The sequence below is a fragment of the Ruditapes philippinarum genome, unplaced genomic scaffold, assembly GCF_026571515.1.
Source record: "Ruditapes philippinarum isolate M1 unplaced genomic scaffold, ASM2657151v2 ctg2473_1_1_1_1, whole genome shotgun sequence".
Taxonomy (NCBI): Eukaryota; Metazoa; Mollusca; class Bivalvia; order Venerida; family Veneridae; genus Ruditapes; species Ruditapes philippinarum.
Window position 1 is genome coordinate 23,884 of NW_026859818.1, and position 22,822 is coordinate 46,705.

The following is a 22,822-nucleotide window of genomic DNA, read 5'->3' on the forward strand; positions in this document are numbered from 1 at the left end:
TTACTGGATAATTTCGACTTACGCATAACACGAAACTGTCGATTATTTAACTTTATTCACGAACCATTTTTCGGATTTTATTTTATGATTACTATGGAATAAATATATTTTACCAGACTGAGATGTGTTCACACGTAAATGTTGCGATTTTTTACTCATTCCGCAAGACCATTGATACGACTTATTAACTCGAAATTTTGACTTTACTAGTCTAATTTTCGACAAACTAACTCTGAAATTTCGGACTTCTTTCTTTGAATTTCGACTAATTAGTTAACTCGAGATGTTCAGGAATTAGGTTTACTCTCCTCGCTCTGGATAATTTATCGTACTAATCAATTTTAGTTAATTTCTCTATCATAAAAGATGGATTTTGATTCTATATTTACAACATTATATTGTTAAGTGGCTGTATTGAAATGTTTCGCAATTGATTATGGTGCAGGCACTCAGATTTTTTGGCCAGGACTTACAGAGATACTAATTACCCCAAGGTATAAAATGGTGTAATAATTTAAAAAGGTTGGCCGAATTGGTGGTACTCTAGAGGCTATCCCTTTTAATTATGGATTACGAAGAGGCTTCAGGATTCTATATATGTCAGATCCAGGGAGTGATATCAGGTTGCATACAGGCGAATTTTAGACATGATACATGTATTTGTTCTAGCACACTTTTTGTAAGATTTTTGTTATATATATTATTAGATTAATAATATCTGTCATATGTTGCGTTTGGACCGGTATCAGTCCCGAGAGTGACCGCCTTTTGGCTTAGTAATTACGCGAGTTGTTGTGAGACAATCTTTAACATATAATATTAATCTGAACGTAAAGAATTTATATGATCTCATTAATATCTGAGGGAAAGTTTGGAAGTCATATAAGAGAACGTTTAAATATTTCAACACAACATTCTATTGACATTTTGAATGTTGGATTGTTATCATTGTCAATGAATACTAAAATTTCACTTACAATTTACATGACCTATGTAGATTCATGATTTCTGTGAGTTTTTTTGTACATTTCGTTAATTTATTTTATTTATATTTAATATATTATGTTTGGGAGGGACCTATAATATGTTCTCGACTAACCCAAAACCTTGTCATATCATAATACTGTATTATTTCTCTCAATTAGCATCTTTAACAAACTAGTTAATGAATTAAGATTCATATGTGAATCTTTCTTATGCTTAAGTATGTAACCATTCTGCAAATTGTCTTAAATAAAAGGGATGATATTTTATTTATTTATCGGGATTAAATATAAACAACTTGTAGTGGAGAAGGTTTCTTATTTCCAGACTTTTGTTTATTGGATGTTACACCTAAAACTATTTTATGGTCCAATAAAATTTCTGAGTTAGTAAATTGTTCGCTCGCTGAGTCAAGTAGCTCTGTGTTTATTATCGACCATGATTTAATAGGTATATATTCAAGGTGGTTATTGTTGGGTCTCCAGTTTGATTTATAACATACATACATTAACATAATACTACTAACATACATACATAACATAACAAATAACCAAACAACCACGCAATCAAAAAAATTGAACTATACTAAACAGCAAACGAGATCTTCATACACAATGACAAAGCACACAAGCACAACACAGCACAAACGGACAAACACAAACACAACACAAACACAAACACAAACTATTCGTTTATTTGGCATAAATGATATCATTTACGACAGTTTATATCTCCACTCCGGTTCAAGGCACATCATTGTTTAATGTAAAGAAACATGACTTTTTTCACTCTTACAATATAAATACACTTAACGAAATATTCAAATGTTTACAGAAAGAAAGATTCTTGCTGCTACAAAATTTCGAATAATTTTGGTAAATTTAAGTTCCCCTGTTATCTATTCTTGTAATGAAGAAACATCATACTTAATATAAAGGAGTAGCATCTATAAACCAAAAAGTTTAACAAATGTTGAAAATACCAGAACTAAGTTACGCAGTCTTTTGCTCGCTGCTACCACAAAAACTTGAAATAAATTTAGGAAGATACTAACTGTTGTCATTTCTTTCTTAAATGAAAAGTTACAAAAAAAAATTGACAAGGTGAATACAATTTAAAGTTAATAATTTTGTGCCTTATTTATTTCATTATGAGACAAATACTCACAAAAAAATGACATAATTTAATAACTGTTGTCAGTCTTTCTATTAAAATGAACACAATAATACATAATTGACTAGAACAAAAATTTTTTGGACATTAAAGGTATATTAACTAATTTTGACGTGTTTGTCTTAATAGGACATTTATGGTTTTCTCCAAATTATGTGAATTGGTAATTGGGTAAGAGCCATTCGTACCTCCGGTGACCCGGACTGCTCTCTTCCTGTCTCATCGACGTTATACTGCTTATTATTCCTGATTAATAGTACTTTTTGTACAAGTCTTTGTACTATATACGGAGACATGAGATGAAAGGAACCTTTAGGTATATATTTCCACTTATGATAACTAGAATATAGTATTTGCTTTATCACAGCAATAGTGAGAGAGTCTAATAAAAAGCAACATAAAGTATAAGAGAGAGTGTAAAAAGTCCTTAGAATTGTCTTTGATATACATAGACACATTCGATGACAAATTAGTTTATTTATAGCACACTCAATTACGGTTGATGAGATTACTGTTAACAGGCCACCATTTTACCCTGGTTTGTAGGTATATAATCGAAGCTCTACTGTTATAAATATAATTTGATAAAAGTAATATTTGAAGAAAGAATTAATTTTTATCTTTATATTAGTACCAATCATTTACTTAGCTTAATCATTATTTAATGACTTACTCATGTAGTTAAGACTTATACAAAATATTTTTAATTCTCTCTCCCTCGAAATAGTATAATAATGATATTTTTTATATTTCAACAATTATTTTTGGATAAAATAATTGATATCAATGTTAAAGGTGATATTTACACAAAAATTATATTCTATGTTGGGCTTCTGCATGTTTTAGATATGGAAAGCGACTAATGAATGTATTCTTTTCTCCAGGTATTATTTTTCGCAGATCAAAAGCCCTATCTTGTAATGGAACATTTGGTAACAGGGCGTCAATTCCCAACTGTCCGCTGATAGTACACGGATGTTTATACGTATTTGATTTGATTAAGTCTGCTTTCAATTTACGTTTCGGAGTACATCTAGCTTTGATGCAAAGATTTCACATGGATTAAGATTAGCAATTTATTAAATATAAAAAGAGGGTTAGGTAATTCATTATTTTTGCTGGTTTTTAGAAAAAAATTAGCATAAGAACTCAATAATTTCCTCGATCTGTGAATTATTAATCTACAAAATATGAGTGTGTTGTCTCTCTTTAGTCTCTCAAACTCATTAAATTATATCTGTGTATAATGTCTATTATGTTTTCGTCCGATAACTCGGGACTAAACAACATATAATCTATTAGGTAGGGGAATTTGGCTATGGCAATGTTCTATTTATATTAGTATTGATTCTCATGGGTAATATAATTATTGCTTCCAAACTCTCAGCGTGTACTAAAAACATCACTATGTGCCTAAATATCAGCAAATTTGACAATGATAGTACAACCACGAGTGGATTACCAACTAAAGACATTTCGCCAATTAGCAAATGAAACTATGAATGCGTAGTTTGTTTAAACATAGTCCAATTGCACTTACTCCAAGAAAAACAGATGTCATGAAATACAATTGATATAGTGTCGTAGCTGACAACTTCATGCTGCAGTGGTTTTTAATTCTCTTATAACAATATCGTAATCCAGTTAACGAATTAACTAAAGTAAAGTTTAGACAACAACTTAATTAAGTGGTTAAAAAGATACTCCCATACAGAGTGAGACTACATTTAGAATTCGTTTGAAAATACTGGTCACACCGGTGGTATTAACCACGCCCACTGAAACAATGCTTTAAATTGTTATAGGTGCATATTTTATCTCGATTCTCTCTTTGCAAGATTCTTGTTTCGATGTCAGCATTATTTTATACAACGCGCCTGGATAGTTATCTGCATGTTCTTTTAAGATGGATGAAGTTTAAATAATTTCCTCATTGGTCAACCTACAGATGGATGGTAATATTTAATGTCTATGTGACTTATTGATATGTGCTGTCGAGGTAGTAGATATTCGAGGGCTATCATTGGGTGTGAGTGGCAAGAAGTAAATAGTTTCGGACTTTGACTCTCAGTGTTATAGCCAGCTTATAATAATTTTAGAGGGATACAACAGATATCCAAAGAAACCATATACAGCATTTGTGTATAGAGCTGAATGTATTGATATAACTCACTGTTTAAATTCGTAGACATATTGAAAACCACAAAGCTGTTTATCTTAAATTAAATCACACAATGTACAGTATACTTATGGAATTATTACCTTGATGAGAGCACGGACTTTGTCTATTTCACAAGAAAGAAATATCAGTAATGTTGGATATTTGATAGTGTAGACAATTCAGGTTAGAGTTTTTCGAACGCTCGTCTCTCCTAACACACTGCTTGGACTGATGCAAAACTCACTATTCAGTTAGAATAATGATTACTCACTTGATTGACAATCTGGATATGAACAAGACTCATGTCTGTGTCTAACAATAGCTTAATAACTGAGCGACAAAGGTTTGAAATCACAGTCAGGAGAGAACCTAGCTGTATATGAAAAGTTGGACAATTTATGTAAATCTGTATCTAGAAGGAAAGTGAATTCAAATTTAGAAGTTGTGTTGTATTTTCCGGTTGATGGTCCGGCCGACCAGTACACCAAATATCTATATCAGGGAATTAATTAATTCCCTTAAGAGAAAATTGCATCAAGGGCATTACGCCATGAACATACCATGAAAAATCTGGTCAGATCGAATGAAATTTAAACAAAATCTAAAGGTAAAACTTTAGGGTGTTTGTATTTCTTAAGGACCACTTTCTGGTTCTTAATTTTTTCCGCCCATGGAAAATCTGCCTCCGTCATGTGTTGGCGACAGTCTGAGTACAGCCAAACAGGAACTTGAAATTCTATCAATATTAATGATAATATCCAAAATATACCCCCTATACAGTATAAATGTGTTTATTTATTCTGTATGGGGGTATATTTTTGGATATTATAATTAATATTGATAGAATTTCAAGTTTCTGTGGTACAGCGCATTTTCACCTCCTCCCTGTCAAAAAATTACACCAACAATTCACGGTCCTGCTTCAATTTTTCATTTAAATTTGTCTCAGGTCTATTCTTTTCATCCTTTTACTGCTGTTCTGCGTGCTTGTGACATAGATTTTCATTTTTTCCCAGGTTTGGCACCTTTAGCAACGCCATTTTGTATACATGCTATTTGGATAAAAGCCGGACAGTTGGACCGATCCGGAATAAAGAATCGTCTGACCTAACCAAAATTTATCGGACATGTCCGTCGGACCATCGATTTCGGAAAATCTGCTGTTTAACAATCATAACTCTCTTTTACCTGTTTGGAGTTATTGACTTGTAATTTTACATTTTTATTTTTCTTGGATCTAGAATGTTATATTTTTTGCATACATTTCTGAGTAGCAAAGGCATCACTTCAAAAAATATATATTTCTGTTTAATTTGTATTTTAATTTTATATTATATCTGTTTCTTTTTTTTTCACAGATTTTGTAAACTGACATGGACAAAAAGGATGTTATTAAATGGTCTTGTGAAGATGTTGGTGAATGGTTGAAAGAAAACAATTTCCATAACTATGTAACCCTATTAACAGAAGACCACAAAATAGATGGGACTGCCTTACTTGAAATCCATGAAGCTGATATAAGACAACCTCCACTGGAAATAAAAGTTTTGGGGGATATTAAAAGGCTATCTGCGTGTATAAGAAAACTGCAGAATGAATCTGGAGAAAGTAGGTTTGAATCTGTCAGAGATAGTTTAGATGGTTGGTACAAAGATGACAGGATTGGTAAATACAACTTGTCACCTCGACGAAATGTTCGTCGCATGTTTAGTCATGAAACTATTTCGGATGACGATGGTGAAATAATTGAAGAAGAAATTCAAAAATTTGTTAACGAAACAGGTAGATATTCTAAACATCTGGACCCGGAGTTGTTCAAAACTGGACTTAGTTTTATATACATGTTTACAGTGTTTCTAAGCACTTCTTTCATAATGACAATTGTACATGACAGAGTGCCAGATCCTCAGAAATATCCACCATTACCAGACCTGTTCCTGGACAATATTCCATATATGCCATGGGCCTTTCAAGTGTGCGAGTTATGTGGAGTCTCTTTGTTTTTAGTATGGAGCTGTATATTGTTTTTTCACAAACATAGGTGAGTTTATATATCAAAACTATGTTAGTCAAAATCTTCTCTCTTCTAAAATAACCTAAATGGTAATTGCGCCTTTAATGATAATGATAATGAAGATGATTGGTTGTGCCAGAGATGTGTGTTCAGTCACTGATCAGGTCATACCAAAGAGACAGGGAGTCTTAAGATAAAATGGTAGTTATAGGTTTGTCATTCAAGTTCTAGCATTGGTTAATCCAGTATCAGTATAATGTGACTGAATGGGATATCTACGAGGGGTGTTCAGGAAGTTTAAGGACTTTTGCTGTAGTTTGATAAATAATAGGAATTGAAAAAAAAGAAAAACACAATAAAAATATTTAATTTTTTTTACAGCCAGCTGTAAACATTACAATGAAATACATTAAACAATAAGTAAGTTACAAATAAAACAAAACATACACCGAAGCATACCCGGAGCACGCTAACATCACATCAGTGCTAAATATGCTAACGTCAAATTTCCCCGATCGTCATAACGACTCACTTTGACGTAATCTCCATTCACAGCGATACATTTTCTATGCCTCTTGACCCATTTCTCGTTTGTGTCCCTGTACCAGATGTTGTCAAATGACGAAACTGTTCTCTGGGTTTCAATTTGTAATTTCAACCCAGAATCAAAGCGTCGACCACGCAGCTGTGCTTTGATTTCCGGAAAAACTCGGAAATCCATCGGCGCCAGGTCTGGGCTAAAGGGTGGATGCTAGAGCGTCTCGAATCCCAGGAGGCTGATTTAAATGCTAGCGATCTACAGCATTTCTTTGCTTTACTAGATGCTTGAATCATTTTATACGTCTCCGTTGGTGTCTTTTCTATTCCTACACAAAACTTGATGATTGCCCTGACTTCAACGTTGCCTATTGACATCATTTTTCTCTTGATTTGTGTAAGCACCAGTGATGTTAAAACTGTTATTATTCAAACAATTGTAACGATTTACAAGTTCAGGAAATGAACTTGACGTTGTATTTAACGCTCGTGCTTTTTCGTAACGTTATCCATGGATATTTAAGAAAATTATTATCAATTAAATATATCGGTACCATTAACTTAAATACGATAAAATCGGAGTGCTCCGGGTGTGCATTATGCGGTTCCTATAGAAACAAGTTTTGAGCGGTATTTGTCTATTCTTGTTAGTGAGCGTTATACTACATATTGAGCACATATTTAAATTACATTTTGTGAAATATGGATAAAAACGCACCATTAAGGAAAAAAATACAGCAAAAGTCCTTAAACTTCCCGAACACCCCTCGTATCTGTATGGCATGGTACAAAGTTTTACATTGTGCTCAATGTTGTAGATGTATTCACAACCACTTATATAGCTCAAAGATTATTTAGTGTAATACTAAAATCAAACATGAGCATGTACATGTATTTAATTCCTAGCCATAAATCTTAAATAGTTTTGTCAATCATTTACTATCATCAGTATGGACAAATCTATTGATTGTATTTATGAAAATATTAAAAATAACATATTATAAGTACTGGCTGATCTTGGTCTGCACTGATGGCATTGGTGGTTTCAATTTTGTCATCAGGAGTTAAGAAAAAATAATGATACATGTATTATTTATGAATTTTAAGCTGTTATAACTTTTATTTGGTCTAATGCCAACATAAAAACTTCAGACAATGGCGGAAAAGAATACTATTAAATGTACATAATAACTTTGTTGTAGATTTATTTTAATGAGACGTATGTTCTCAATGTTGGGGACGATTTTCCTGCTGAGATCTGTGTGTATGTTGATCACCTCCCTGTCTGTGCCAGGCCTTCATCTACATTGTACCCACAAGGTATGTTTGCTTTATATCTACATATAGTGCTGTATCTGTTTATTTATCTCAGTATCTGGGAAAATTTAAGAGTAAGATACTGTGAATTAACAAGGAAAGAAATTTACACATTGCAAATGGCACTTACAATCAAAATAAATTACCAAAAAAGAGGTCAAAATATGCAAATATAGCCCTAACCCCATTCGTCACACAGTAGAAATGCAGTGATAAATACTGTAAATCAATAAATACATTAATCGCACAGAACATGTTAATTTGTACTTGAATCTTAGTACTTTTTTTCTCAAGTTTGATTTTTATGCCCCCACAGAGTGGGAGCATATAGCGTTGCTCTTGTCTGTCTGAGTGTCCATACGTCTGTCCGTCCGTACGTCCCGAAATCTTGTGAACGTAACTCCTCTTAAACCGGATGGCAGATTTTGCTTAAACTTCCAGGGATGAACAACCTTAATGTGTAGATGGTAGTAAAGGAAGGAATTTTTGCTGCGACCAAATTTAACAGAATTATGGCCCTTTGTTGATTTTTTTCACTATATACTATGTAGAAATTTTGTGAACGCAACTCCTCTTAAAACGGATGGCAGATTTTGCTTAAACTTCCAGGGATGAACAACCTTAATGTGTAGATGGTAGTAAAGGAAGGAATTTTTGCTGCGACCAAATTTAACAGAATTATGGCCATTTGTTGATTTTTTCACTATATACTATGTAGAAATTTTGTGAACGCAACTCCTCTTAAACCGGATGGCAGATTTTGCTTAAACTTCCAGGGATGAACAACCTTAATGTGTAGATGGTAGTAAAGGAAGGAATTTTTGCTGCGACCAAATTTAACAGAATTATGGCCCTTTGTGGATTTTTAGTTTTCAACTTGTGGCACATGTAGTCCAAAAAATATTTGACCTAAAGTCATAAGATTGACAGAACAGTGGCGTGTGGGGGCATCCGTGTCCTATGGACACATTTCTAGTTTAAAAATATTTTGGCTCTTCTGGAGCCTGCAGCTTACATCCATTCATAGAGTTATTCAATATGGTAAAAATTTATATGTATCACTCTTTGACAGCTTGAATATAAACCTACCAATCATTGTACGATGTTTTGGTGTATTTTCTTATTACAGTTTGGTACAATGCGTGAGAAACTAATGCGTACATATGAGATATGGAGTGGTTTTGGAATGTCTATACAAGGTGTGGAGTCATGCGGTGACTACATGTTCAGTGGACATACATCATGTATTACTTTGCTAAATTTCTTCATTACAGAATGTAAGTACAATAATGAATAAACCCTCCCCCTTTCCATTCCATGTACATGTATATAGAAATAATATTCAAAATTTATACAAATATATGAAGACAAATGAACAGAAATTAATGGGTTTTGTTTTTGTTTTTAATAAAACGTTTAAGTTATTTAAAAGAACAGTTGCGAAATGTACATTTATAAACATGATATCATCCTATTTATAACTCTAAGAAACTGAAAGTATTTACACAAAAACAAGTTACATCAGAGTCAGAACCAGTGGTTAGGACTGTACTATTAACTATGATACTGTAAAATTATTTCTCTTACCTACCTGTGTTGAGAAACTCTCCTTAATTAATATATATTTTTCTCTTATTTTGATAAAAAATTACACGATGGAGCAGTTAATGTCAATGACTTCCCTTGCTGTATGTTCGAACCCTGCCAGGAAGGCCATCCAGCTGTCTTACAGAATGTTAAAGGTTCTACTACTCTACTTAGGAGTCTGCTTGTGCCTGAAATAATGCACAGAGGGGAACCTGAAGTGTCTTCCTCCATCAATAAAGCTGGAAAGTTTCCATATGTCCTGTACTGTGCAACATAAAACCCTGCCAAAAAAATTTTAATTTTATCTGATTAAAGCAGAATACACTTGCTAAAATCTTACTGAAGTTTGCTTTTTGCAAATAAAAACATGTAGTACTTAATATTGTGAGTATTTCTGTTGACAAACGAAAGTCTAGAAAAATTATGTGAACAAATGATCTGAAATTTTGCACACAAGTTACTGCGAATTCGCTTATATTCGTGGGCATGAAATTTCATGGTTTTATCAAAACTGGCATTTTGTGGGTTCTTAAATTCGTGGATTTTCATTTTCTTGTAAAAAAATTTAGTAACCTAATGCAAAGTAATCTTTAACTTAATCGCGGAACATTTTTACTTACAGCATGTACATATCTTTACGTGTCACACAGCGCTTGTCAATAAATTTAATCCTTGCCTCTGGGCATAACTCTAATATAGCACAGATACTGCCGATAACTGGCTGCAATTAACACATTTATGTGACATGATATGCACCTCCATTAGACACACTGCCCCTGCAATTCGCCGATGTAAACATCGCATAATTTATACGACACCTGACACGTTTTAACCAGGGAGTTTAAAAAGTTTACACCCTGAATTGGTCTTACCATATTTGACAGTAACTACACGCAACGTCACAGCGACTGTGTAAATTTACATGCATATAAATTAATCTGAGTAAATAATACAAGTATTTGTGGATCTAGAAAAAGTTGGTGGCATGTTTGATGTTTAGGTAATAGCATTCGCACAAATACAGATTAAAATTTATTTAAACTGGATCATTTAAAAACGAAAAAAGAATGTACAATTCATCTGTTTTAGCGATTGTATTTTTTATAGTTTTGTGTACTTACGACATTTATATCAAAGACTTTTTTCAATTAATAGGAGCAAACTGACATTTTTTTATAAGCGCTAATTATTGCATGGCCTGGGTTCCCATATTTACTCAATTATGATAAGTATTGTAACAACGATCAAGTGTGTATATGCAACCAACATTTGTGACAGTAAATTGAGGACATATAATCGAGTTTTCTTTCAAGTTTTTTAAATATTGCAAACTGATTTAATCTGTCACTAACCTGATTATCTGTACTGTATGTATATACATCCATTTTACGAAAAACGGCTGGAAAAGAGCCGATGCATGTTTGTAATATATAGAATAGAGACAAGGTAAGAAGTATTTGTTGGGATAAAGTTTCGTCGGATCTTAAATTCGTGAATTGACCTACCCACGAAAACCATGAAAATTCATGCCCCACGAATAATAATGATTTTACAGTATTGGTTCAGACCTACATCAAATTGTACACAGATACTGAGAAGAAAAAAATCCTGTCCTTTCATCATTCATGTCAAAAAACCTTAGTATAGTTTATTTAAATACTGTAGTACATGTTTAATTGTTTATTCAACTAGTAGACGATTAGATATAGGATAGAAAGTCAAAACACACAAAATGGTTTCTTTCAATAGCTACTGCAGTTAGCCATAGTATGAATCATGGAATATTTTCTTCTCTTTTTCAGATGTACCTCAGAAGATGTACTTTATCCATACTTTTACGTGGCTTGCCAACTTCTTCGCCATATTTTTCATCCTTGCCGCTCATGAGCACTACTCCATTGACGTGTTTATTGCGTTCTACATCACAAGTCGATTATTCCTGTATTATCACACTCTTGCCAACAACAGGTCACTGATGGCACGAGACAAGAAACGAAGAAAAATCTGGTTCCCTCTGTTCTCATACTTTGAGTCAAAATGTGATGGAATAGTGCCAAATGTCTACGAATGGCCTTTTCCTTATCCAGTTTCATTTGTTGAATATTTTGAAAAAAAGAAAAAGAGAAAGAGATATTAGAAATTATTAAGGTGAAGGTATTTGGATGGTCATTAAGTCAATGATTGTGCAGTGAATCTTGAAAAAAAAATTTATTTTCAATATAATTTTCAAAACTTTAAGCATTTTTTTTTCTCAAATGAAAATTTAGTAAAATATTCATACTCACCTCAAATGTATAAAACCATGGAAAAAAAGGACCAAGTTCATCAAATTCATACATATTTTTTTCTACAATTTCCTGTAAAAATACAGTCGAACTTCGTTCGCTCGAACTCGGAGGGCCTGTGCAAATTTGTTCGAAAGATCGGTAGTTCGAGCTAAACGAGGTCGAACTATGATTACGTTGATCCTTTGCCTAAAGGTTTATAGCATACATTGGTCGATTGATAAATACGTAAATATAATTGTTTGTTAGTACATTTGTTTGTCGAATATGTCACATTCAGAATTATTATCCCAGTTATTAACGGTATGCTGTGTTAATCTATATTCATGCATCTTGTAATTGGTTGAGTTCGATTGAGCAATCAGACCAAACTTGTTGAACAATGTTCAAAATATATTTATATGTTTATAATGGGATTTATTAATTTTAAGAAATAAATTAATGAAGTATTTAAGAAAAAGTTTTACAGCAGCATTTATTTGTAGTCATTTACTTAAATATACACACGTACAAGTATCATTCTATAAAAACATAACACTATTACAATTCACGTTACATGAACTACCGTTGTAATTAAAGCCGTCCGGATAAACGTCATTCTTTATTGACTTTTGCATATTTCACTTATTTCAAAAGTTCTTTTCTTTTTATCGTTACCATAAACGGCAAATAAACAATATTATTGTAACAAACAAATCGGTTACAACACCTCTTATTTTGTATCAATTAACCTTAATTGCCTTTGTCATAATCACAAGGTGTTAAAAACATGTGTCGTCGACTGTCATTTATTTAGGACATGTCGACTTGTCTTTTTGTGTTCGACCGAAAAGGTGTGATTTTCACTATATATCTGCTGAAGGGACCAGAAATCAGGTTGGAGAGTTGGAGCGTTCGGTGTTCGAGCGATCCGAGGTAGAACAATATATATTATATAGGAATTTTGCCGGGACTGGGCCATGAGTTCGAGCGAAGGGAGGTATTCGAGCGATCCGAGTTCGAGCGAAAGAAGTTTAACTGTATAACTTACCTGGTAAAGGGTTGTTGTCTATGATGGGATACTATGAATTTTTTGTTTACAAATATGCAGTTAAACTGTAGATGTGATAAATATGTTGGCTGTACAAGTACAGGCAGACCCCAGCGTAAAGAGACTCTGTATAGTCACAGTATCGTGTTTTTCAATGACATGTACAAAAACGCTTGTAATTTGTTAGAAGTTCATAGAAATAGTCTGGCCTTAATTTTCACAGGTGTCTTTATCAAAGATTTTAAAGTATTTGTATGTTTGTAGTTTGCCATTGTTCTTGTCAGTATTAACATAGATCTAAGAAACAATAATCTGTGTTTCTTGTAAATATATGAGCCGCGCCGTGACAAAATCAGCATAATGTGTTTGCGACCAGCATGGATCCAGACAAGCCTGCACATCTGCATAGTCTGATCAGGATCCATGCTATTCGCTTACAAATCCTTTAACAAGTAGAGAAACATAGCGAACAGCATGGATCCTGATCAGACTGCGTGGATGCCCAGGCTGCGCTGGATCCATGCTGGTCGTTGGTTTGTCATGGCGTGGCTCATATGTAAACCTTGCTATTATTGAATGTTTAATAACTATATTTTGCCATTATTGAATGCTGAATAATATTAAATGTTGCTGTATTGAACCAAAAATAAAAATACATAACTATGATTTAACTTTCTGGCTAATTTGTGAAATTGTTAGGTGTTCAAGTTCAGCATAGGTTGAGGTTTTCTTTATGTTTATTTAAGATGCTTTTTAAAGTGCTGTATTCTTATTAAACCTGTACACAATTTTTTTAATTATAGTAAACTGTGACTTTTAATAGCTACAATACATGTAGTTATGTGGGCAGTTATGGCATAAGATTGAACCTTCTGTGTTAACATTTGTTCATGTAGACAATATTAACAACCATTTTTTTACTTTCTATGTGCATTTGGAGAGAAATTGAATGTTAAAATTGAGTAAGGAACAAATAAGTTCATGTAACTCTGTAAATAGTTACTTGATGCAGAGCCTATACAAACCTAATTCTTTCAAGTTTGATTAAAACAGAGTTCATTAATTGAGTAAATATATTATGAAAATACTTTCTTGATTTTGTTAAAATTAAGTAGTAATACTGTTCCCTTTTTGTCTGAACAAACTAAGTTGCTAAACAGAACAAATAAAGAAATATTTATATTCTCTTTTTGTCAGAACAAATAAAGTTCTGAACAAAACAAATAATGAAATAGTTTGCTTTTTCTGTTTTTGTCGGAATAAATCAATGTTAAACTGAACAAATACAGTATAGAATAGTAATGTTTTTTTATTAAAACTTTTTTTATGGACCAATTAAATTGCCTAATGAACATTATTATATTGTTATGTCACGGTATATTTTTGTATGTAACTTGGCTTGCCCACCAATTATGTGTATTAATTATGTATACCTTGATAAATTCATGTGATTTGTTTATATATGCAAATTCTTTTGAATGCTATTTTTAAAGCAGTTTGTGATATTACTTTTGATGTGGTTGTACATGGTTTGACTTGATAAGGGAGAATTATTTAATACTTTTTCCAAAGTCACAATTAGAAATAATTTAAAAAAAAGAGTAATACTATTATTTTCATAGTTGAATGACTTGATTTATGATGATATATAGTGTAAAGTCGTAATATTTTACTGTCAACATATTCAGTTCTGTAATTTCTAAAGAGATGTTATACCACCTTAAGATCTACTCGGCTTATCTTTAGGTAAGATACTTTTATTGCAGGTATTAATTTGAAATCTTGGAAATTCTTACTGAATATGCATAACTTGAAAGAGATTTTACGTTTCTTTGGTAGCTGCATCATTTACTCACAATTTATACATAATGTCATTGGTACATTAATGCACTTTTCTTACCCATGTATATACATGCATTTACCCTTATATACTTATGCAGATCTACTTAAAGAATCCTTATACCAATGGAATTAAACATTTTGATAAGACAAGACATTTGAAATGCTTGTATAGTGGTGGCTGAGCCTCAAATACTTAATTGTCTCGTAGCTTATGGTTTAACTGGTCTTTCTTTCAAAAGTACTGAGAGCATTGTTTTAAAACTCCACTTTCCACTGCCATATTTCACTCATGTTTGTTGTTGTTGTTGTTAAATATATGTTGATCAATGTGTTCTTTTTTTAGCTCACCTGTCACATAGTGACAGGGTGAGCTTTTGTGATCGCTTTTCGTCCGTCCGTCCGTCGTCCGTAAACTTTTACTTTAAATGACATCTCCTCATAAACCGCTGAGCCAATTTCATCCAAACTTCACAGGAATGTTCCTTTGGTGGTCACCTTAAAAAACTGTTCAAAGAATTTAATTCCATGCAGAACTCTGGTTGCCATGGCAACCGATAGAAAAAACTTAAAATATCTTCTTTTAAAAAACCCAAAGAGGTAGAGCTTAGATATTTGGCATAAAACATCTTCTAGTGAGTGTCTATCAAGTTTGTTCAAATAAAAGCCCTAGGGTCAAAATTGGCCCCGCCCCGGGGGGGGGGGGGGGTCATTGATTTTCCCTATATGCATATAGTAAAAACTTAAAAAATCTTCTTTTAAAAAACCGAAAGAGCTAGAGCTAAGATATTTAGCATGAAACATCTTCTAATGGGTGTCTACCAAGTTTGTTCAAATAAAAGCTCTGGGGTCAAAATTGGCCCAGCCCCAGGGGGTCATTGATTTTCCCTATATGCATAAAGTAAAAACTTATAAAATCTTCTTTTAAAGAACCATAAGAGCTAGAGCTAAGATATTTAGCATGAAACATGTTCTAATGAGTGTCTACCAAGTTTGTTCAAATAAAAGCCCTGGGGTCAAAATTGGCCCCGCCCCGGGGGTCATTGATTTTCCCGATATGCATATAGTAAAAACTTATAAAATCTTCTTTTAAAGAACCCAAAGAGCTAGAGCTAAGATATTTAGCATGAAACATCTTCTAATAGGTGTCTATCAAGTTTGTTCAAATAAAAGCCCTGGGGTCAAAATTGGCCCCGCCCCAGGGGGTCATTGATTTTCCCTATATGCATATAGTAAAAACTTATAAAATCTTCTTTTAAAGAACCCAAAGAGCTAGTGCTAAGATATTAAGCATGAACCATGTTCTTATGGGTGTCTACCAAATTTGTTCAAATAAGAGCCCTGGGGTCAAAATTTGCCCTGCCCCGGGGGTCATTGATTTTCCATATATGTGTAAAGCAAAAACTTTAAATTAAAAATTCTTTGAAAAAAACCAAATAGCTAGAGTTTAGATACTAAGCATGAAACATCTTCTAGTGAGTGTCTACAAAGTTTTTTCAAATAAAAGCCCTCGAGTCAAAATTGGCCCTACCCCGGGGGTCATTGATTTTATTTATGTGTATAGCAAAAACTTATAAAATCTTCTTTGAAAAAACCCAAATAGCTAGAGTTAAGATATTTAGCATGAAACATCTTCCAGTTAGTGTCTTCAAAGTTTGTTCAAATAAAGCCCTAGGGTCAAAATTGGCCCTGCCCCGGGGGACATTGATTTTCCTTATATGTGTAAAGCAAAAAACTTAAAAATCTTCTTAAAAAAAAAACAGAATAGCTAGAGTTTAGATATCAAGCATGAAACATCTTCTAGTGAGTGTCTCCAAAGTTTGTTCAAATAAAAGCCCTGGGGTCAAAACTGGCCCCGCCCTAGGGGTGTCATTGCTTTTAACTATATGTGTATAGTTAAAACTTAAAAAATCTTTTTTTTAAAAACTCAACGAGCTAGTCCTTAGATGTTTAGCGTGAAATATCTTCTAATGGGTGTCTACCAAGTTTGTTCAAATAAAAGCCCTGGGGTTTAAACTGGCCCCGCCCTGGGGGCCTATATACAGGTGAGCGACTTCAGGGCCATCATGGCCCTCTTGTTTTAATTATTGAAAAATAAGTTGAAACGGGTAATTGTAGGAGTTACAAGCTTTATATTGATATGCATTTGAACAACAGTTCTTTTATACAGTGTCATGACATATTTTATTTGTTATATTGCATCCACCTACTTACTGCCATCAAACACAATCCAATTGATGTTGATGATTCCTCTAGTAATCTTCAGTATTACAATATGAATAATAAATCTTGCCATTTAATTAGATTGTAAAGTTCTATAAATATCCATCCATTGTATCTGAAATGTTTGATATTTTGAGTACATTATGTTCTACAATATCTTTTTAAGAAAACACAGCAGAAAGTATAATGATTGTTTGTTGTTTTAGTTGATATTTGTGTATTGATCAATGCATTTCTGTGATTTCTGGTCCAAAAGTTTTTGTTTAATGTTTATGTAGGACATTTATCTAATTCTTGTTGAAATTTATGTACTATTTGTTGTATTTATATTTTATATGAACTTGATTATTATGTTTTTCTGTATTCTAATTTTAAAAGCTTTTTTTTCTGATTTGTTTAGGTGTACTTGCCCTTTTTTCTTAAACAAAAAAAAATTTTTTTTTAAAAGTTCAATTTTTTGAACTATTTTATTTGTTCAGAGTGGTCTCAAACTTTCCCATAGAAAACCCGTTTAAATAATACCCAGTAAGGAAAGGTTTTAAAAAATTTTTCCCTTTGATTAGAGGGGGAAACTGACGTAACTTTTGTATTAATTGTTGAGATAACATGGAATTAAGCTTTAACCTGTAGGAAATGAAAGTGATGAGCCTTTGCCACCAGTATATATAGAGCCAGGCCAGCCTGAACATCTGTGCAGTGCAAGGCTCTATACTGTTGGTAGCTCAATTTTTGTTTTGTTTTTCTATCAAAATCCTTTACAATTTGACTGTTCCTCAATCAAATGAGGGCTAATCCATGACATAAATTCAGCATGTTAAAGATTAAATACATTTAGCTTTTATGATAGTCTTGGATATGGGAATACAAATGTACAGTAAATATTTTTGTAACTTAGCACATGTATTGTTTGAGAATGTTAATCATAAATTGTAATCTATTTCTTGATATTTATTAAAGAAATGGTATGTCAGCTAGTGCCTTACTTCATTTGGTATATTTGATATCTCATGCTCATTTCCTTAAAAATTGTTTATGTTTTGTTGGCCAGGTAAAATATTAATTACATTATCTACAAGATACTGTTTTGCTTTGATTTTTTATGTGAATTTCAGAGTTTTTCTATGTTTAAAAGCTTGTATTAGTACTATTTCCCTATAAACTGGCAGTAAGAGCTCGTAAATTATAACTGTTCCGTCATTTACAAATGGTGCTTAACTCAAGAGTACGAGGGTACCGCTAGTCTTGGGGGAAAGGTTAAAAAAATGATAATTTTTGTTTTTGCCAAAAAAATCTAAGGTTTTTTTTCTATGTTCAACAGAATAGGAAACTAAAATTGCACCCTTTTAAAAGTAAATAAGACGCAAAAAAACCCCGGGGTTTGAATTTTAGCAAACCCGATTTTAGATTTTCCTTTTTAAAAAGGGGCACTTTGAAAATTTGGTTTCTTTTAAAAGTTTTAAGTTAAAAAAAATTTGCACACTACCATTTTTTTAGATCTCATAAATATTTTAGAATAGTCCCTGCCCCAAATTCGCCCGAAAAACCCTCTTAAAAAAATTTTCTTATCAAAAAATTTTTTGGGAATTTCCACACCCACAAGTTTTTTTCTAATGTTATAAAATTTTAAATTTTGTTTTTGGGGTAAAAAAAAACGGGGTTTGGGCTTGAATCTAAATCTTTCTAAAACCAGAAACCGTGTTTAATATCCAGGGATCAGTAGACAATTTTGTCCAATTATGCAAATTTTGAAATTTTTCATAACTCGAAAATTTTTACTTAGAGTTATTTCTTCCTGTAATATGCCCCTTTTTGGGCCTGGAATTTTCCTCGATGGGCATTTCTCCCCCATGATGGGTTGTAATTGCCTTGATTTGACTGTTGTGGCAGTTGAAATTGATTCCTTTTCGGGAATCGTTGGCCTAAAAAAGGCTTAGATTTACTTGTTGTGACATTGTTCTGGTGGCCGCCTAATTTCTGTGCACGCTTTTCTTCCTTCTCACAATTTTCAACCTTTAAGTCTAAATCATTACCAAAGAGAAATTCTGTGGTTTTTTCTTCCCCTTCACACACCTTACGATACTTTGTTGGTATTGCTGGTCTTATAAGAGCCCTAACGCTTCGATAAGCCGACATTAATGCCTTGAGCCAATAATCTGAACGTATCTTTGGTTAACTCTTTTACTGGTTGATGTCCCCTTTTTCCATTAGCAGTTCAAAGAGATTTAATAACTGGTACAATTTGCTAACTCAAATAGGTCTGTGTTGATTGCAATGCCAAGCAGATGCTCGTTTCAATTAAACGCAGTCCATAATTCCCTGTTGACTTTGGGTACTCTCAAGCTTTGACAATTTTCCGGGATAAGGTATTTTTCTCGTAATTTTTTGTCTTCTTCTTCCTGTAATGCACTGTCAATAGCGTTGCAAACAAGTTTTTTCCTAATGTCTCATTAACATTAGGTCCAAACTGCGTTTTGGTCACGTAATCATTCATCAAGTCTGCCAAAAAATCAAATTGTCAAAACATTGGGTCACCAGATGTTTACAGTACTTTCGGTTTTCACTTAATAAATTTTGTTCTAACCGTGTGATTTTTCATTGTAGCCCGGGGTGTTTCTTTAGCCTTTTTGAACCCTTTCTTTCCCCTTTTTTTATATTTTGTTCCCTTTTTTGCAAAGTTCAGGGCCTATATTAGCTAAATTTTCCGGGCCCGCGCCCCCCTTTTCCCCGTTTCCGGGGAAAATTCTTTTAAATTGAGGAAATTCCCTTCCCCCAATCCTTGGGGTTGGGCAGAGGCCCCTGTGGGGTCCCGGGCGCCCTTTGGAATTTCTTTTTGAATTTTCGTTCTAAGGGGACTTGGGTTCGGGGCCCCTTGTTTTTTCAATTTCGGGGGAACACATTGTTTTATACTTTTTTGCGTTTCACATTAATATTTTACTGAGCTTTCATCCGGATTTCCCGGTGTCTCACTGGCTTTCCCAGCTTTGACTCGCGCTAAATTCTTGCGCCCGTTTAATCGTTCTTAATTGAGCCGACAATTTGTCCATTTCGGCCATGCACAATTTTTTCGTCGAATTTGTAAATTACAAAATTCAATTGAATCCATTACTTTTATTGATTGATCAGTGTCTTTTTGAAACAAAAAAGTGTCAAATTAAATTTTTACTCTTGATGTCAATTATTTTATTCCCAAATTAACAACTTTCCACATTTATTAATCAATTTTTTCACAGTATTATTTCTAAAGAACGACCCTTTCCTATTAATTTTTCCGTAAATGACCTTGACCTTCACGTTTTCGTTCTCTCATGGAAAATCTGGTAACATGGTAGTTCAATAAAACTCAATTTTATGGCTTTGTGGCCAAGTGGTTAATGTTTAATGTGTAAGATAGCAGTTCTATCACAGATATTGTTTTGTTCTGGTGCAACAAGAAAATTATAAAATGTAAAAGATCCTGTAATGTCTTTCCATACGATGTAAGTCAATTATTTTCCTAGGTGCAATTATCTTTAGTAATTTAACCACATTAAAATAATGTTGTAACTTTTTAAAGAATTTAATATTGGTTAAAAACTTGGTTTGTCTATTTTATTTGTTCAAGATCTTTTTACTTTTAAAATTTATGATTTTACTAACTTGTATCTAAATTTAGTGAAATTTTAAAACCTAAACCAGTATTTACTTACTTGTATCTCCGGTTAGCTATTTTTCACTTTAAAAAACTTTTTGGTAGAAAATGAGTCTTTCAAATACATGTAAAAAAAAACAATGGTAAAGGATTAGTCCTTCTTTTTAATGCGTTTAAGCAATAAGCAATTGTCACTGGTAGCTTATGTTTTGAAATATATACTTGAATTGTAATAATGATTTATTTTGATAAAAAGCCAATAGTCTACATATAGTTACATGTAATTAGTACACAAGTAATAGATACAAATACAAATGTATTGTATTAGAGACATAAAGATAAAATATCTCAGATTATATTAAATGTGTGAATGGCTAATTGTGTGTTATATGGAATATATAGATTGCTAATAATGTGTTATATTGAATATATGGAATGCTACATTGTAATTGTGTGATATATTAAATATATGAAATGCTCACTATGTGTTATGTCTTGTGTAGTATAATAAATATATCAAAATAACATGGTGTTGTTGTGTTATTGATTTATGATGGTGGATGGATAAAGAAATTGTCATATTATCATTACCAGTTTTTTGTCACACAATTTAATTGCAAGTCAGAAATTAAACCACAAAGAAATGTGCATTATTTATCTCAGGAGATTGTACTGTTACACAATAGACCTCTAATAACTTGTCACATCTTCTTCTGATAACTTGTCATCACTTCTGCTGATAATTTCTCACATTTCCTTACATCTTCTTCTGTTAGCCTGTCATGTCTTCTGATAGTTTGTCACATCTTTTTTTCCTGTATTTTACAGCTGAATTGAGGATGTTTCCCCTAGCCCAAAGTAGGTATATTTTCCCCAAAAATGTTAATATTTTCCCTCAAAATGCCCTGTGCACATTCTTCACCAGAACCATGACAGAAAGCTGTTCCTATTACATAATTATAGCCTCTGTTAACTTATGTACCATGCATGTTAAATTGAATTGAAATTTAAAATTTTATAAAATGTGTGGGAATTCCATTCTCAGTGATTTATCATATGCTATATTTTCCCGTTCAGAAAGCCATAGGTTGTTCTGAAAATTAAAAAAAAAAATCACTGGTTCCATTTTTATTTTGTATTCATGTAGCCTTTGTAGGATAAAGTTCTAAGCCTTGAATTTTTGTGTAAAGCTATAATGATGTACACTGTAACTTTTACTTGCCTGGACTGGTATATGCACCATACCAAAATTAGGAAAGGTAATGTAAACATTGTATTGTACTATTTTCATTATATAATGAATTAGTCAAAATGAAAATGATGGTGTTTTGGATTTAAAAACATGAAAAGACAACAATGTATGTCAGACTGAGCTGTGCCTCCATAATTTGACTGCCAAACTAGATAGATGATTTCTGTTCTGTATAATATATAACATTCCAACGTAAACTTAATCAACAGATGAAGTATAACATTTATAAATATGTAAAAATATAATAGTGTCCCTGCTGGGCAAGGAGTTAACCAGGATCGAAAAACACCAAGAATAAAAAAACAACCTTTGCCTAAAAAATGATTTTCTGTGAATTCTTTCTTTTATTTGTTCTTAAATTAATTGTTTTTTGAAGCATTAATTAATTCACAAAATAAAACAAATTAAATTTATAATGTTGATTTTTATCTTTTATATGGTTCAGTTTGATTAAAATCAGCTCCTTAGTAACTGCAGTATATGAAATATACTTATAAATAAATATACTTATAAAATGAATACCCTGATTATAGTGATACCCGCTACACTACGCTTTAATATAACAAGCAACAGGAGACTAGCGCTGCTTTATCTTTTCATCTGATCATTTGCACTTGCCACCATTTTGTATTTTTGATCATTGAAAAAGGGTTTATTTTTGCCTGTAAAAATCAGTGTAAATATGAGAAATATAACCCATACTGTCATAAGATTTTAAATATCATTTAGCATTTAAATGGTCTTTACATGATTTAATAAAAATTTAGAAATGTATTGTTTTACAATAACGGC

General features: G+C 32.6%; 1 protein-coding gene across 1 annotated transcript; it reads left to right on the forward strand.

Moving 5' to 3' along the window:
* The first annotated feature begins 5,644 nt into the window (after positions 1 to 5,644).
* LOC132757992 (sphingomyelin synthase-related protein 1-like) lies at positions 5,645 to 12,007 on the forward strand. Its single transcript, XM_060749490.1, has 4 exons — positions 5,645 to 6,359; positions 8,072 to 8,189; positions 9,316 to 9,463; positions 11,576 to 12,007. Exons 1-4 carry the CDS (start codon positions 5,692 to 5,694, stop codon positions 11,908 to 11,910), a joined length of 1,269 nt encoding a protein of 422 aa, XP_060605473.1. The 5' UTR covers positions 5,645 to 5,691; the 3' UTR covers positions 11,911 to 12,007.
* Positions 12,008 to 22,822: the final 10,815 nt, after the last annotated feature.